The 14,486-nt window shown below is 53.4% G+C and overlaps 1 protein-coding gene across 1 annotated transcript in view; it reads left to right on the forward strand.

Annotated features, from left to right (window-relative positions):
* The window catches only part of ATXN10 (ataxin 10), a 126,201-nt gene that overhangs the window by 96,409 nt on the left and 15,306 nt on the right, over positions 1 to 14,486 (forward strand). The window contains exon 10 of the mRNA XM_040987435.1: positions 5,949 to 6,012. Coding sequence (XP_040843369.1) covers positions 5,949 to 6,012 — 64 coding nt within the window. The remainder of the gene's footprint in view (positions 1 to 5,948; positions 6,013 to 14,486) is intronic.

The following is a 14,486-nucleotide window of genomic DNA, read 5'->3' on the forward strand; positions in this document are numbered from 1 at the left end:
AAGATAGCTAGTAAGCCAATACTAAAGGAAAAAAAGAATATTTTTAAAAATAGCTACAAGGAGTTTGGAAAATATGAAAGTGGGAATAAAGAATAGCTAGGACAAATTGAATATAGATGGTAAGATGATAAACCCAGTCATGTTGATAAATACATTAAATATAAATGACTTAAATACACAATTAGAGAAGCGGAGACTGTTAGATTCAGTTGTATGATGGAGACAAAGGAAGTAGCAGCCAGTGAGAGAAGGGTTTACCCTGCAGCTCTTAGGGGAGGCCTGCAGTAAAATACCGTCCGTGTTGAAAGGGAAGTACTGCAAGATGAATAAAGCCATCGGTTCATCTGCAGTGTAAAACTTAGGGCACTGAAAGGCAGAAGATGTAAGTTCATAGGGATTTTAAACATTTTAAAAAATTAGCACATTCTAGAACAAAAAGAATGTAGAAAACTTCACGCTCATGAGTCACCTTGATGGATTGAAGCTTGAAGAACCCAGCACCCACCAAGCAGAAGAAAACACGTGAGCCCCCGAGGGAGCACTTAGAGCCAGTTGGGACACACTGAAAGGGGTCCTCCAGTGTGTTCCCTGGCCATAATGCATTTAAAACCGGTCGTAGTGAAATACAGAAGTTTGTGCTTTCTTCAGCAGCAAATATACTAAAATACAAAAATGTTTTAGGGAATTTCTGTGCCCTATGAAGCACATTTATTTTAAAAATTCAACAGCTGATTTCATTTCCTTTTAAAGTTATTTTTTTTAAGAGTTATAGGGGGCAGAGAGAACAAAACAAGAGTTGAGTTCATTACACTCTGAGTATTTTCCTCCTGATACCAGAAATAAGACAAGAATACCGTTGGTGCCACATAGGCCAGTACCGTACGTGTTGGGCCCACACAGGCCAGCACCGTGCGTGTCAGGCCCACACAGGGTAGAAGAGATAGTCCGTGTTTTAATGTGCTTGTAGCTCCACAGACGTGGGTCCAGCTGACTGTGAATCCTGGGTGCATTTAGTATGGTACCAGCAGACGAGTGTAGTGAGTGCTGTGTTAGGTGGATAAGTTTCTTCTTCTGGGACAGCAGTCGGTCCCACCATGTCTTGGGCTTGAGGAGATCTGGTGCTCTCAACCCAGCTGTGGGTCCCAAGAAAGCATGTTTATGACTGATAAAACTGTTCTGGAGTTGGGACCACATGTAGATACTTTATGAAACCCATAGAATCAACTGTTATCTGCAGCCAGGGTTAACACATCAGGCCTAGGGCGCTGAGTTCCACCCCCAGGGAAGGCGTGTCTGCAGAGAATGCCATTGGCTTCCCCTTTGCTGTGCCTCCAGGGGCGACCAGCAGCTTGGTCATGAGCTGCCCACTGCTGAGCTGCACAAAGCGTCAGCAAAGCAAGCGCAGCACAAGGCGGGATGGAACTGCATGTCTGTGGCCTTGGAATCGCTGCATTGGCCAAAGGCCGCGGAGCAGTACAGATGGAAAGTGTGACGGTCAGCAGCATGGTGGCAGCAGGAACTTGTGCCCGTTGCGATCCTTGTGCTAGAACGCTGCTGACTGTCTTCACGTAGGAATGACAAGGGCAGCCTGGGCTGCCTCGGAGCCACGGGACAGGAGCTGCCCGTCACGTGGCCTCTGTGATCAGCTTGCGTAGTCCACGCTGTTGCTCTGGATGTGTGTGACTCTCGTTCCAGCTGAGGGAGGTGAGGAGCCTCCCTGGACACCTGGCTGGAAGGCTAAGCCTCACGCGTGGGCACACGTTGGCGGGGGCGTGCTGGAGAGAAGGGGGAAGGTAGAGAGAGGCTCCCCTGGAAGCTGGTGTTTCTGCTCTGCGGCCCCCACTCCACAACCCCTGTGGAGGGCTGACCTTCCCAGAGGGACACCTCAGCTGGGCATTGCCACATCCTCACTGGCCATGTCACTCTGAGGGGCTGTGTCCAGAGCCCCTTTGTGCCGGAGACTTGGTCCAGAGTGTCTTTAAGCAGGAGATGTGGCTTGGTGCCGTGCGCGTGCTTCTGTGAGAGCTGCTGGGCTGACACTGTTGTCTGGGCCTGAGCTGTTTCCCCCACGGGGCTTAGAGGCCGTCGGTTCTGGGCCTGTCGGTGTTTCCTCACGTGACTGTTGGCTGTGGAGAACAGTCAGCAAGTCAATTAGCTGTCCTGTTTACAGCTGGTTTCCAGGGGCCAAGTGGTAGTTTGTTTAAGCTGGGCTTCCTGTCTTGCCGAGGTGCAGTACCTCAGGGTGCCCGCTGACAGTATCAACTACAACTTGTGACTCATTTATTAGGGCTCTAGGATCAGTTCCCAACATGTTGGGTAAAGAAACAAAACAACTTTCTTGTTTTATGAAGTGCTAACAGAAGGAAACTTACTAATTTTCTGATTGTTCTTCCATGCTCTGAACACAAGGCCCACGTGGGCAGCTGCGGCAGTGACCTTGAGCCTTGATAAGCACACGGCTGGCAGTCAAGTTGTGGAGTTGCCACATTGGGCTCTGCTTTTCCCGCTGACGTCACCTGGGTTCATTGTCACACGTATACTTGGCTTTTTCATCCTTGTCTAAAGACGTAATTTAATAAACTTCTGTGAAAAGTTCTCCTGTCTGCTTTCATAATGTAGCACTTAAGTGAGAAAATAAATGCCTGAGGACACATACCTCCAGCTCACCCACAACTCCAGTACACTCACCATGTCGAAAATTCAGTTTTTAGCGTATGACTCGTTTTCCTTCGAAGATCATCTTCTTCACTCAGCATATTCAGAATTGTACTTTATTTTATTTCAAGGCAGTGAATTTTGTCTGTTTTGCACTGAGTAGTGAATCCTGAATGGCTGGCCTGATGCAGAGGGAAGCGTAAATCCGGCCCTTTGGAGCCATCTTCCAGTTCCCTTGCGCCTTCGGGAGCCACCCTGAGGCTGTGCCGCAGCCCTTGAGCCTGCTGGGGTGACAGCGTGGCCGTCGCCAGCTGCGGGCCGTCCTGCGCCCTGCTCTCTGCTGAGCGCTCAGGAAGCCAGGCAGTAGCCTCGTGTGATCATTGAAGTAGGCCCATCCACCCTACTGTTACAGAGAAAGAGACTGACAAAAGTAGGTCTCTTTGCCTGGTCCAAGTCAGACTGACCGATGGACCGACTGTCCATTCCTGTGCTGGATCCAGGTCCGTGTGCAGTCCGTGTGCAGTCCGTGCTGCTCCTCGCCGCCCTGTGCCGGATCCAGGTCCGTGTGCAGTCCGTGCTGCTCCTCGCCTCCCCTGTTTGCCCTCTTCCCTGCCCCAAACCTCAGGCAGTGTTTGTTTTCCTTAGTTCCTGGTCATTCTTTCATCTTGACTACATCCCATTTCTTCTGATTGCTGTTCCCAGTGAGCCTGTGCTGTGTGCTGCTCTGGCTGACCCAAGCAAGCGTGCCCTCAGACATGGGCCTCAGCCTGGCATGGAGATGCCCACCTGTGCCCCAGGCTTAGGATCCCACATTCACACAGAGCGAGTAATCAGCAAGGCCTGTGCCCAGACAGCTGCTGCCCTTGCTGGTTGGGAGACAGGCTCACCTGCATCCTGGTGTGCTGACAGAGGTGGGGTGGCTCTTAGCGAAAGCAGCACAGTGAGGGCTACATTGGTAAGGTTGGGTACATTCCCACGTGGATCTCTGACTAGCTTGGCATGGACCTTCCTTCTGCTTCTCGACTCTACGGTCCTTTCAAGGACCAACCCTTCCTGGTAGCCTAGTCCTCCAAGCTGCTGCAGCTCAACCCCCAGAGGTGAAGGAAGATCTTTCTCTTTACTGAGATGGTCCTGACTGATGGCTTATAACAGGGAGCATGGGGTGAGCTTTCTGTGGTGTGTGCTGCATGGCTAAGTCCTATTCCCAACTCACCTCCAGTGCAGAGAACACAGTAAACAGAGCAGGTGGTGGCTGAAGGCTGCTGCTGTTGCCCTGGAATTTAAACCACGACTGGCCGCACTGGCACCCCTGTCAGAGTGTGGGTGCCCGTTCCGGCTTCTGGACTCCCAGTCGAACTCCCTGGAGAGGGAAATGAAGACGGCCCGCATACATGGGCTCAGGCCTCGCGCTCGGGGGACCGGGATGGCATCATTGTGGGAGTGAGCCTACAGACCAAAGGCGCTCTCTCCTCCCACCCTCGGCCTGTTACCTTGCTTTTCAGATAAATAAGTGAGTAAGTCTTTTATCAAATCAAATGGTTCTCACCTGATTCATTCACCTGTCAGCTCAAGTGACCCCAAGGCATGTTGGGGATGGCAGAGGCCGGTGCTGTTCTGTGCCAGCCACTTGCTGCCCTGGCTGCCTGCAGGGTGGGATGCAGAGAAGACCCTCTCACACTGTTGGCCTTCTGCACAGAAAACAAAGCTAGAAATTATAGCTTTGGGGGACAGAAAAATTTATCATGAGTCCTTGCTAATGTTTCTAATTTAAATGTAAAATTCACCTCTTTGATGCTTCTTTTAAGCTGAGAATCTTGGCTGGCAATGAAGTGAGTGGTGCATTCACGCTGTCAGCGGTGGCTGGGTGTGAGAGTACCCAGGCTGCCCGCCTACTCAAGGGGCTGATGTGGCAGTACGGCTCCCTTGTCACCCGCTGTGATCTTAGGATGCGTCTCCCAGGGGATGGGAAGTCACAGATTTGTCAGGGCTTTCAAATAATTGATCTTTATTTCACATACTATTAGTTTGTCGGCTTTAAGTTTTTATAACTTTGAATTTTAAAAATTATACAGAACAGTGTCCCCCAAAGTTAGAATTATACAAGAGCCGTCAGCAGTCTGTCTTCTTGTTTCTTCCCTTGTCAGTGCTGGCTCGCCTTTGTCTCCCCCCATCACATTTGAAGAAGCGCTTTCTCCTCCTTTCTCACCCAGCCACGCTTCAGTCTTCCTGCACTTCATCAACAACCAGCTCCGTTCATTCTTTGCAGCAGAATAGCTGCCCGTGGTAGTTGTGCCTCAGGCTGTTCAGCTGTTCCTGGACATTTGAGTTGCTTGTAAACTGTGCAACACTCAGCCTCATTATTCATCAGAGAAATGCCAGAATGTTGTGGAATGCATCAGGCGACATTCCGTTTCACACACCCTGGATGGCTAAGTCACAGGCAGACCGCGGCTGTTCTAGCAAACCTGAGCACTGGTCTCCCTGGTGGGGATGTAAAATGCTGCGGTCACATAGGAAGGAAGGTTGGCACTTCCTCAGCTGTCCAGCATTGCTCCTGGGCACATGGGCAAGGACACTGAGAATGCACACACACAGGATGGAGGCAGTTCACACAACAACGTGCATCGTGCGTGGGTGAGTGGAGGCGTGAGATGTGCTCTCTGCGATGAGCCTGAACAAAGCGGAAGTTCCAGCACATGCGGTCATGTGAGCTGACCCCTGGAACATGGTGCTGCTCTGCACCCTGAAGGCCTCTTCTGGGAAATGCCCCATACGTGCCAACTTGCCCAGTCTCCTGGGAAATGCCCTTACAAGCCAACTTGCCCAGTCTCCTGGGAAATGCCCTTACAAGCCAACTTGCCCAGTCTTTGTTTGAAAGAAAAAAGTCAGTTTTGAAGCATTTCCCCTATTATTTTGACTATAAATTGTAATTGGAAAACCTTTTCCTGTCTCCAGCTTAGAAAAAGAACTCCAGTTTTCTTGTAGTATTTTTTCACCTTCCAAATGGAAGCCTCAGAATCATGTGACTTTTATCCTGGTGAGCAGTGTCAGGAAGTCACATTCTTTTTTGTAAGGCTTCCTACCTAGTTACTCCAACATTTTTTGAGACAGTGAAAAGAAAATGAAGTATCGCTTTATATGTCAGTCTTGAACTATTCCTGGCTGCAGATGTTTCAGACAGCGGTTTGAGCCGTGCTGCAACATTGAGAGATGTGAAGACAACCGACAGGTAAGTGGGGTCTCTGGCACAGCCAGGCTGTCCTCACGGTGTGCTCTGTGTCCTTTCCCTGCAGGTGAACGAGCTGGACGGCATCCCGTTGATCCTGGACAGCTGCAGGATTGATAACGATAACCCCTGTATCCTTCCTGTGCGTGCCCTGCAGTTGTGGGCATCCTCAGCCAGCAAGTGCTCAGAGGTGCAGGTCGTCGGGGCTCTGGGCTGTGGCTGCCGTGCTGGGAGAGCGGATCCGAGAAAGGCGCTGCTGTTGGCTGTGGGGAAGTGCAATCTGCTCCCTCGTAAGAGCTGGTTTAACAGTGTGGAAATATGAAGGACATTTTGGCTCCCTGGCAACAGGGACAGTTTATTTTAGGGTCCTGTCCTGCAGCCCACCGTCCAGAAGCTGGGGACTCATGCTTTTGCCCATGCTGGGAGGGGTTCAGCAGGGACTGTCTTCCTCTCCTAAATACTTGTATGCGTGATGCTCACCTGGAGTCTGCAGAGCCCGCCTCAGGTCTGCAGGGCCCCCAGGCCTGCAGGGCCCTCCCCCCTAGGTCTGCAGGGCTCCCTGGGGTCTGCAGGTCTCCCCCACCCCCAGCCTGCAGGTCCCCCTGGCCTGCAGGTGTCCTCGGCCAGGCCTTCAGGGCCCTCTCCCCTCCAGGCCTGCAGGTCCCCCCCCAGGCCTGCAGGGCCCTCCCCCCCAGGTCTGCATTCCCCCCAGATCTGCAGACCGCCCCCCAGGTCTGCAGGGTCCTCCCCTCCCCAGGTCTGCAGGGCTCCCCAGGGTCCCCCGAGGCCTGCTGACACTTGAGGTGAGCACTGTCTTAGATCACTGCATGGCCTGGTGCTACTTGCCTGTGAGGCTTGGGAAGGTGGACCTGGGAGGTCGTGAGGAGCGTGCACCAAAGGGAGAGGGATTCATACAACAGCCTCCTCACAGTGGCCTCTGTTGCAGAGAGCAGTAACTGATGGGAAGCGTGTGTTTGAGAGTAATACGCTGAAACACACCTGTTTCTCCCAAACATGTTTACATCAGTCTGAGTAGCAATAGGAAGTGGGATCCGGTAAGGCGTTGTAGTTCACAGACCAGGTAGCATAAGGCAGATGGGGCCAACAGCCTGTCTGCAAGAGGACAGACAAGGCCCAGTGCACAGCATTGTCCAGGCACCACAGCTGGTGTTCATAGAGTTTGGACAGATGTTAACCTCTGAACAAAAGGAAAGCCATGCAAGAATGTTCAGGTACAGCTGTAGATGAAAACAAAATTACTGTAAAGCAGAACCATCCCGATTGACTTTGTGTGTTCTCTGAAACCATCTCTTAATAAGAATACAGACAAATATTAAAAGACTCATTGGTGCAAATGCATGGGAAATCTGTAGGTGATGGGCACAGGTGCAGTGTTGGTGTAGGTGATGGACACAGGTGCAGTGTGGGTGTGGGTGATGGGCACAGGTGCAGTGTGGGTGTGGGTGATGGGCACAGGTGCAGTGTGGGTGTGGGTGACGGGCACAGGTGCAGTGTGGGTGTGGGTGATGGACACAGGTGCAGTGTTGGTGTAGGTGATGGACACAGGTGCAGTGTGGGTGTGGGTGATGGACACAGGTGCAGTGTGGGTGTGGGTGATGGGCACAGGTGCAGTGTGGGTGTGGGTGATGGGCACAGGTGCAGTGTGGGTGTGGGTGACGGGCACAGGTGCAGTGTGGGTGTGGGTGATGGACACAGGTGCAGTGTTGGTGTAGGTGATGGACACAGGTGCAGTGTGGGTGTGGGTGATGGACACAGGTGCAGTGTGGGTGTGGGTGATGGGCACAGGTGCAGTGTGGGTGACGGGCACAGGTGCAGTGTTGGTGTAGGTGATGGACACAGGTGCAGTGTGGGTGTGGGTGATGGGCACAGGTGCAGTGTGGGTGTGGGTGATGGACACAGGTGCAGTGTGGGTGTGGGTGATGGACACAGGTGCAGTGTGGGTGATGGACACAGGTGCAGTGTGGGTGTGGGTGATGGACACAGGTGCAGCGTGGGTGTGGGTGATGGACACAGGTGCAGTGTGGGTGATGGACACAGGTGCAGTGTTGGTGTAGGTGATGGACACAGGTGCAGTGTGGGTGTGGGTGATGGGCACAGGTGCAGTGTGGGTGTGGGTGACGGGCACAGGTGCAGTGTGGGTGTGGGTGATGGACACAGGTGCAGTGTTGGTGTAGGTGATGGACACAGGTGCAGTGTGGGTGTGGGTGATGGACACAGGTGCAGTGTGGGTGTGGGTGATGGGCACAGGTGCAGTGTGGGTGACGGGCACAGGTGCAGTGTTGGTGTAGGTGATGGACACAGGTGCAGTGTGGGTGTGGGTGATGGGCACAGGTGCAGTGTGGGTGTGGGTGATGGACACAGGTGCAGTGTGGGTGTGGGTGATGGACACAGGTGCAGTGTGGGTGATGGACACAGGTGCAGTGTGGGTGTGGGTGATGGACACAGGTGCAGCGTGGGTGTGGGTGATGGACACAGGTGCAGTGTGGGTGATGGGCACAGGTGCAGTGTTGGTGTAGGTGATGGACACAGGTGCAGTGTGGGTGTGGGTGATGGACACAGGTGCAGTGTGGGTGTGGGTGACGGGCACAGGTGCAGTGTTGGTGTAGGTGATGGACACAGGTGCAGTGTGGGTGTGGGTGATGGACACAGGTGCAGTGTGGGTGATGGACACAGGTGCAGTGTGGGTGTGGGTGATGGACACAGGTGCAGTGTGGGTGTGGGTGATGGACACAGGTGCAGTGTTGGTGTAGGTGATGGACACAGGTGCAGTGTGGGTGTGGGTGATGGACACAGGTGCAGTGTGGGTGTGGGTGACGGGCACAGGTGCAGTGTGGGTGTGGGTGATGGACACAGGTGCAGTGTGGGTGTGGGTGATGGACACAGGTGTAGTGTGGGTGTGGGTGACGGGCACAGGTGCAGTGTTGGTGTAGGTGATGGACACAGGTGCAGTGTGGGTGATGGACACAGGTGCAGTGTGGGTGTGGGTGATGGACACAGGTGTAGTGTGGGTGTGGGTGACGGGCACAGGTGCAGTGTGGGTGTGGGTGATGGACACAGGTGCAGTGTGGGTGTGGGTGACGGGCACAGGTGCAGCGTGGGTGTGGGTGACGGGCACAGGTGCAGTGTGGGTGTGGGTGATGGACACAGGTGCAGTGTGGGTGTGGGTGATGGACACAGGTGTAGTGTGGGTGACGGGCACAGGTGCAGTGTGGGTGTGGGTGATGGACACAGGTGTAGTGTGGGTGTGGGTGACGGGCACAGGTGCAGTGTGGGTGTGGGTGATGGACACAGGTGCAGTGTGGGTGTGGGTGACGGGCACAGGTGCAGTGTTGGTGTAGGTGATGGACACAGGTGCAGTGTGGGTGTGGGTGATGGACACAGGTGCAGTGTGGGTGTGGGTGATGGACACAGGTGCAGTGTTGGTGTGGGTGACGGGCACAGGTGCAGTGTTGGTGTGGGTGACGGGCACAGGTGCAGCGTGGGTGTGGGTGATGGACACAGGTGTAGTGTGGGTGTGGGTGACGGGCACAGGTGCAGTGTGGGTGTGGGTGATGGACACAGGTGCAGTGTGGGTGATGGACACAGGTGCAGTGTGGGTGTGGGTGATGGACACAGGTGCAGTGTGGGTGTGGGTGATGGGCACAGGTGCAGTGTTGGTGTGGGTGACGGGCACAGGTGCAGCGTGGGTGTGGGTGATGGACACAGGTGTAGTGTGGGTGTGGGTGATGGGCACAGGTGCAGTGTGGGTGTGGGTGATGGACACAGGTGCAGTGTTGGTGTAGGTGATGGACACAGGTGTAGTGTGGGTGTGGGTGACGGGCACAGGTGCAGTGTTGGTGTAGGTGATGGACACAGGTGCAGTGTGGGTGATGGACACAGGTGCAGTGTGGGTGTGGGTGATGGACACAGGTGCAGTGTGGGTGTGGGTGATGGACACAGGTGTAGTGTGGGTGTGGGTGACGGGCACAGGTGCAGTGTGGGTGTGGGTGATGGACACAGGTGCAGTGTGGGTGTGGGTGACGGGCACAGGTGCAGCGTGGGTGTGGGTGACGGGCACAGGTGCAGTGTGGGTGTGGGTGATGGACACAGGTGCAGTGTGGGTGTGGGTGATGGACACAGGTGTAGTGTGGGTGTGGGTGACGGGCACAGGTGCAGTGTGGGTGTGGGTGATGGACACAGGTGTAGTGTGGGTGTGGGTGACGGGCACAGGTGCAGTGTGGGTGTGGGTGATGGACACAGGTGTAGTGTGGGTGTGGGTGACGGGCACAGGTGCAGTGTGGGTGTGGGTGACGGGCACAGGTGCAGTGTGGGTGTGGGTGATGGACACAGGTGCAGTGTGGGTGTGGGTGATGGACACAGGTGCAGTGTTGGTGTGGGTGACGGGCACAGGTGCAGTGTGGGTGTGGGTGACGGGCACAGGTGCAGTGTGGGTGTGGGTGATGGACACAGATGTAGTGTGGGTGTGGGTGACGGGCACAGGTGCAGTGTGGGTGTGGGTGATGGACACAGGTGCAGTGTGGGTGATGGACACAGGTGCAGTGTGGGTGTGGGTGATGGACACAGGTGCAGTGTGGGTGTGGGTGATGGACACAGGTGCAGTGTTGGTGTGGGTGACGGGCACAGGTGCAGTGTGGGTGTGGGTGATGGACACAGGTGCAGTGTGGGTGTAGGTGATGGGCACAGGTGCAGTGTGGGTGTGGGTGATGGACACAGGTGCAGTGTGGGTGTGGGTGATGGACACAGGTGCAGTGTTGGTGTGGGTGACGGGCACAGGTGCAGTGTGGGTGTGGGTGACGGGCACAGGTGCAGTGTGGGTGTGGGTGATGGACACAGGTGTAGTGTGGGTGTGGGTGACGGGCACAGGTGCAGTGTGGGTGTGGGTGATGGACACAGGTGCAGTGTGGGTGACGGACACAGGTGCAGTGTGGGTGTGGGTGATGGACACAGGTGCAGTGTTGGTGTGGGTGACGGGCACAGGTGCAGTGTTGGTGTGGGTGACGGGCACAGGTGCAGCGTGGGTGTGGGTGATGGACACAGGTGTAGTGTGGGTGTGGGTGATGGGCACAGGTGCAGTGTGGGTGATGGACACAGGTGCAGTGTGGGTGTGGGTGATGGACACAGGTGTAGTGTGGGTGTGGGTGATGGGCACAGGTGCAGTGTGGGTGTGGGTGACGGGCACAGGTGCAGTGTTGGTGTGGGTGACGGGCACAGGTGCAGCGTGGGTGTGGGTGATGGACACAGGTGTAGTGTGGGTGTGGGTGATGGGCACAGGTGCAGTGTGGGTGTGGGTGATGGGCACAGGTGCAGTGTGGGTGTGGGTGATGGACACAGGTGCAGCGTGGGTGTGGGTGATGGGCACAGGTGCAGTGTGGGTGTGGGTGATGGACACAGGTGCAGCGTGGGTGTGGGTGATGGGCACAGGTGCAGTGTGGGTGTGGGTGACGGGCACAGGTGCAGTGTGGGTGTGGGTGATGGACACAGGTGCAGTGTGGGTGTGGGTGATGGACACAGGTGCAGTGTGGGTGTGGGTGATGGACACAGGTGCAGTGTGAGTGTGGGTGACGGGCACAGGTGCAGTGTTGGTGTGGGTGACGGGCACAGGTGCAGTGTTGGTGTGGGTGATGGACACAGGTGCAGTGTGGGTGTGGGTGATGGACACAGGTGCAGTGTGGGTGTGGGTGACGGGCACAGGTGCAGTGTGGGTGATGGACACAGGTGCAGTGTGGGTGTGGGTGACGGGCACAGGTGCAGTGTAGGTGATGGGCACAGGTGCAGTGTGGGTGTGGGTGACGGGCACAGGTGCAGTGCAGGTGATGGGCACAGGTGCAGTGTGGGTGTGGGTGATGGGCACAGGTCCACTGTGGTCTTATATCTGTGGATGTGTTCCAGGTGATCTGTATGATACCTTCCTTACTGTCTGTCCCGATAGGTAGAATTCACTTGCTCACTTAGTTCATTCATTTGCATGTTCTGTTTTATCAACGAGCTTTTCAATCTTATTCTGTATTTCTACCCAATATCTGAATCAGTTCATTTGTCATCAGCATTTCCTACATGAGCAGTTTCACTGAGTGTAGTGATTGGCCTCAAACCAGAGCCAGAATGTGAACTTGTGGGTGCCCAGTGTCTAGCTGTTGTCTCGGATGCCCCTTTCTGGGTTCTGGGCAGGCACACAACACATAGGAGAAATTGTTGTAGCGTATTCATAGACTGAAAGATAATTGCCAAGTCCCAAATCTACATTCAAGTCACAGTAATGGAATGTTGCAGAATCCTTAAGACATGATGAAGTATTAGAGTTGTGCCTAGTGTTGGCTGTTCACCAGTTTCTTAGCATTTTATTTATGAACACGTTTATTTTAAATGCGTATATGGATTGCATACTTACTGAATTGTCAAAGCAAAAAGGCGAATTGAGGATTGTTCAGAAATGACAGAATATGTAAGCTAGAGGATATGAATCAGCGCCCATATGGGATCCTGGGCATACAAGGCAGTGACTTTAGCTGCTAGGCTACCATACTGGGCCCTAGTTAATAGTACTTAATGGGAAAATATTACTTCTGGCTCCACTTTCTACCTGTTTCAATTCATTCCCTTGCTGTGTCTTGTCTCTGCTCTCAGTAGGTGCTGTGTGTGTCCGATGTCTTGGCTGCTCTTTCTTTGGACACCCATGCCACCACCTCATCTGTGCCTTTCTGCTTCACTGTGCTGAGAGCTGCCCGGCCACTTCCTGCTGCCCACGCTCCTTCCAGTGAGGCAGAGCAGCTTGTAAACTGTCCATTTGCAATTTGAATTTGTGTGTGTGCACATGCACGCGGAGATGTGCTTGGAGGAGCGCTGTACTCTTGTTTCATGTTTTGTAATACCTGTCTGTATGTTCTAGACAGTTCTTTGCTAGCTCCTGGTGTTCCTCACAGTTTCTTTTTTCCAGTTCTGTGAATTGTTCTTCTTGCTTACTGTGGAGTAACAGTAATTCTTAGTACTTTGTGCAGTTAGCATTCTTTTGTGTGTGTGTCTTTGCGAGCTGTTTCCCCGTGTTGTGACAATAATGCGGACGTGATTTTGAGAGTTTACCTATTCTACATATGCTTGTAACTGGTCTGTTTGCGGCTACGGACAGAGTTAGGGATCCACTTCCGGTCTTTCCATGTCAACACGCGTACAGAGCCTTGATCACTGGAAGAAATACACCTTTGTCCTCTAGTACACTTCTATCATAAAGCGCCTGTGTAAGTTTGGATACTTAACACGATTCTTCTTCCCACTAGTTTATTATCCCTGTGCCCATACCTGTCTTAATTGCAATAGCTTTCCAAACTGTCTTTTTTTTAAAAAAAGATTTATTTTATTTCTGTTGAAAGTCAGATGATATACAGAGAGGAAGAGAGACACAGAGAAAGTTCTTCCGTCCGTTGATTCCAACCGGCCGCAACGGCCAGAGCTGAGCCAGTCCAAAGCCAGGAGCCAGGAGCCTCAGGCTCCTCTGGGTCTCCCACGCGGGTCCCAAGGCTTTGGGCCGTCCTCGACTGCTTTCCCAGGCCACAAGCAGGGAGCTGGATGGGAAGTGGAGCTGCCGGGACACGAACCGGTACCCATATGGAATCCCACCACATGCAAGGTGAGAATTTTAGCCACTATGCTACTGTGCCAGGCCCCAAACTTTTTTAAATGCTTATTTACTTATTTGAGAGTTATAAAGTGGGGAGGGGAGAAGGGAGAAAAGGAAAGAGAGATTCTTCCGTTTTTCCGTCTCCTGGTTCGCTCCTCAGACGACCTCAATAGCCGGTTTAGGCCAGACCTAAGCCAGACACTTATGTGTCTCCTATGTGGATACAGGGGCCCAAGCCCTTGAGCCGTCGTCTTTTCCCGGGCCGTTAGTAGGGAGCTGGGTTGGAAGGACAACGGCCTATGTGGGATGCAGCTGTTGCACATGGCTTTACGTGTACGCCACAGCGCCAGACTTCCCCCCAACATGTGTTGATCTAATCAAGAAAGTTTTCCCAATGTATCTCTCTGTAAGAGTGCTATTATTATTATTCACACTCATGTGCTTGCCCCTACATGCTGTCATACACATGGAGGAAATCACGCAAAAGGGCAGTTTGAAGCTCCCGCTACCGGGTGGTCCAGAAGTTGGTTGACTAGAGTGATGCTGTGGAGAGCTGTTACGCAGCCCCAGGTGTCTGCGGCTCTCAGTGTACAGGTAGTTGGTCAGTTTCCCTCCCTTCCTCCCTGTGGGCTGGTTTAGCTCCATTGCTGGATTCTGCCGCGTTATTTTGTGTTTCATAGTTTCTATGATAGTTTTTTTTTTTTGACCCATCAATTATTTAGAAACGAATTTCCAGACAACGAGGAGCCTTCTAAGAGCATGGCGCCCTCCGGAAGTGGCGCAGTGGAGCATATGCACACATTGGGTCATGGGCTGAGCTGGTGCTGGAACCTTGGGAGTGTGTGGACGCCTATGACTGTGTGATGTGTCACTTACAGGCTTGCCCACTTCCCTTTTCAGTCCTATGGACTTTTTTTTTTTTTTTTAGATTTATTCACTTGAAAAAGAGAACATTGGAGGGAGTGGTAGAGA

The sequence above is a fragment of the Ochotona curzoniae genome, unplaced genomic scaffold (assembly GCF_017591425.1).
Source record: "Ochotona curzoniae isolate NIBS_2020 unplaced genomic scaffold, NIBS_Ocur_1.0 contig_1014, whole genome shotgun sequence".
Taxonomy (NCBI): Eukaryota; Metazoa; Chordata; class Mammalia; order Lagomorpha; family Ochotonidae; genus Ochotona; species Ochotona curzoniae.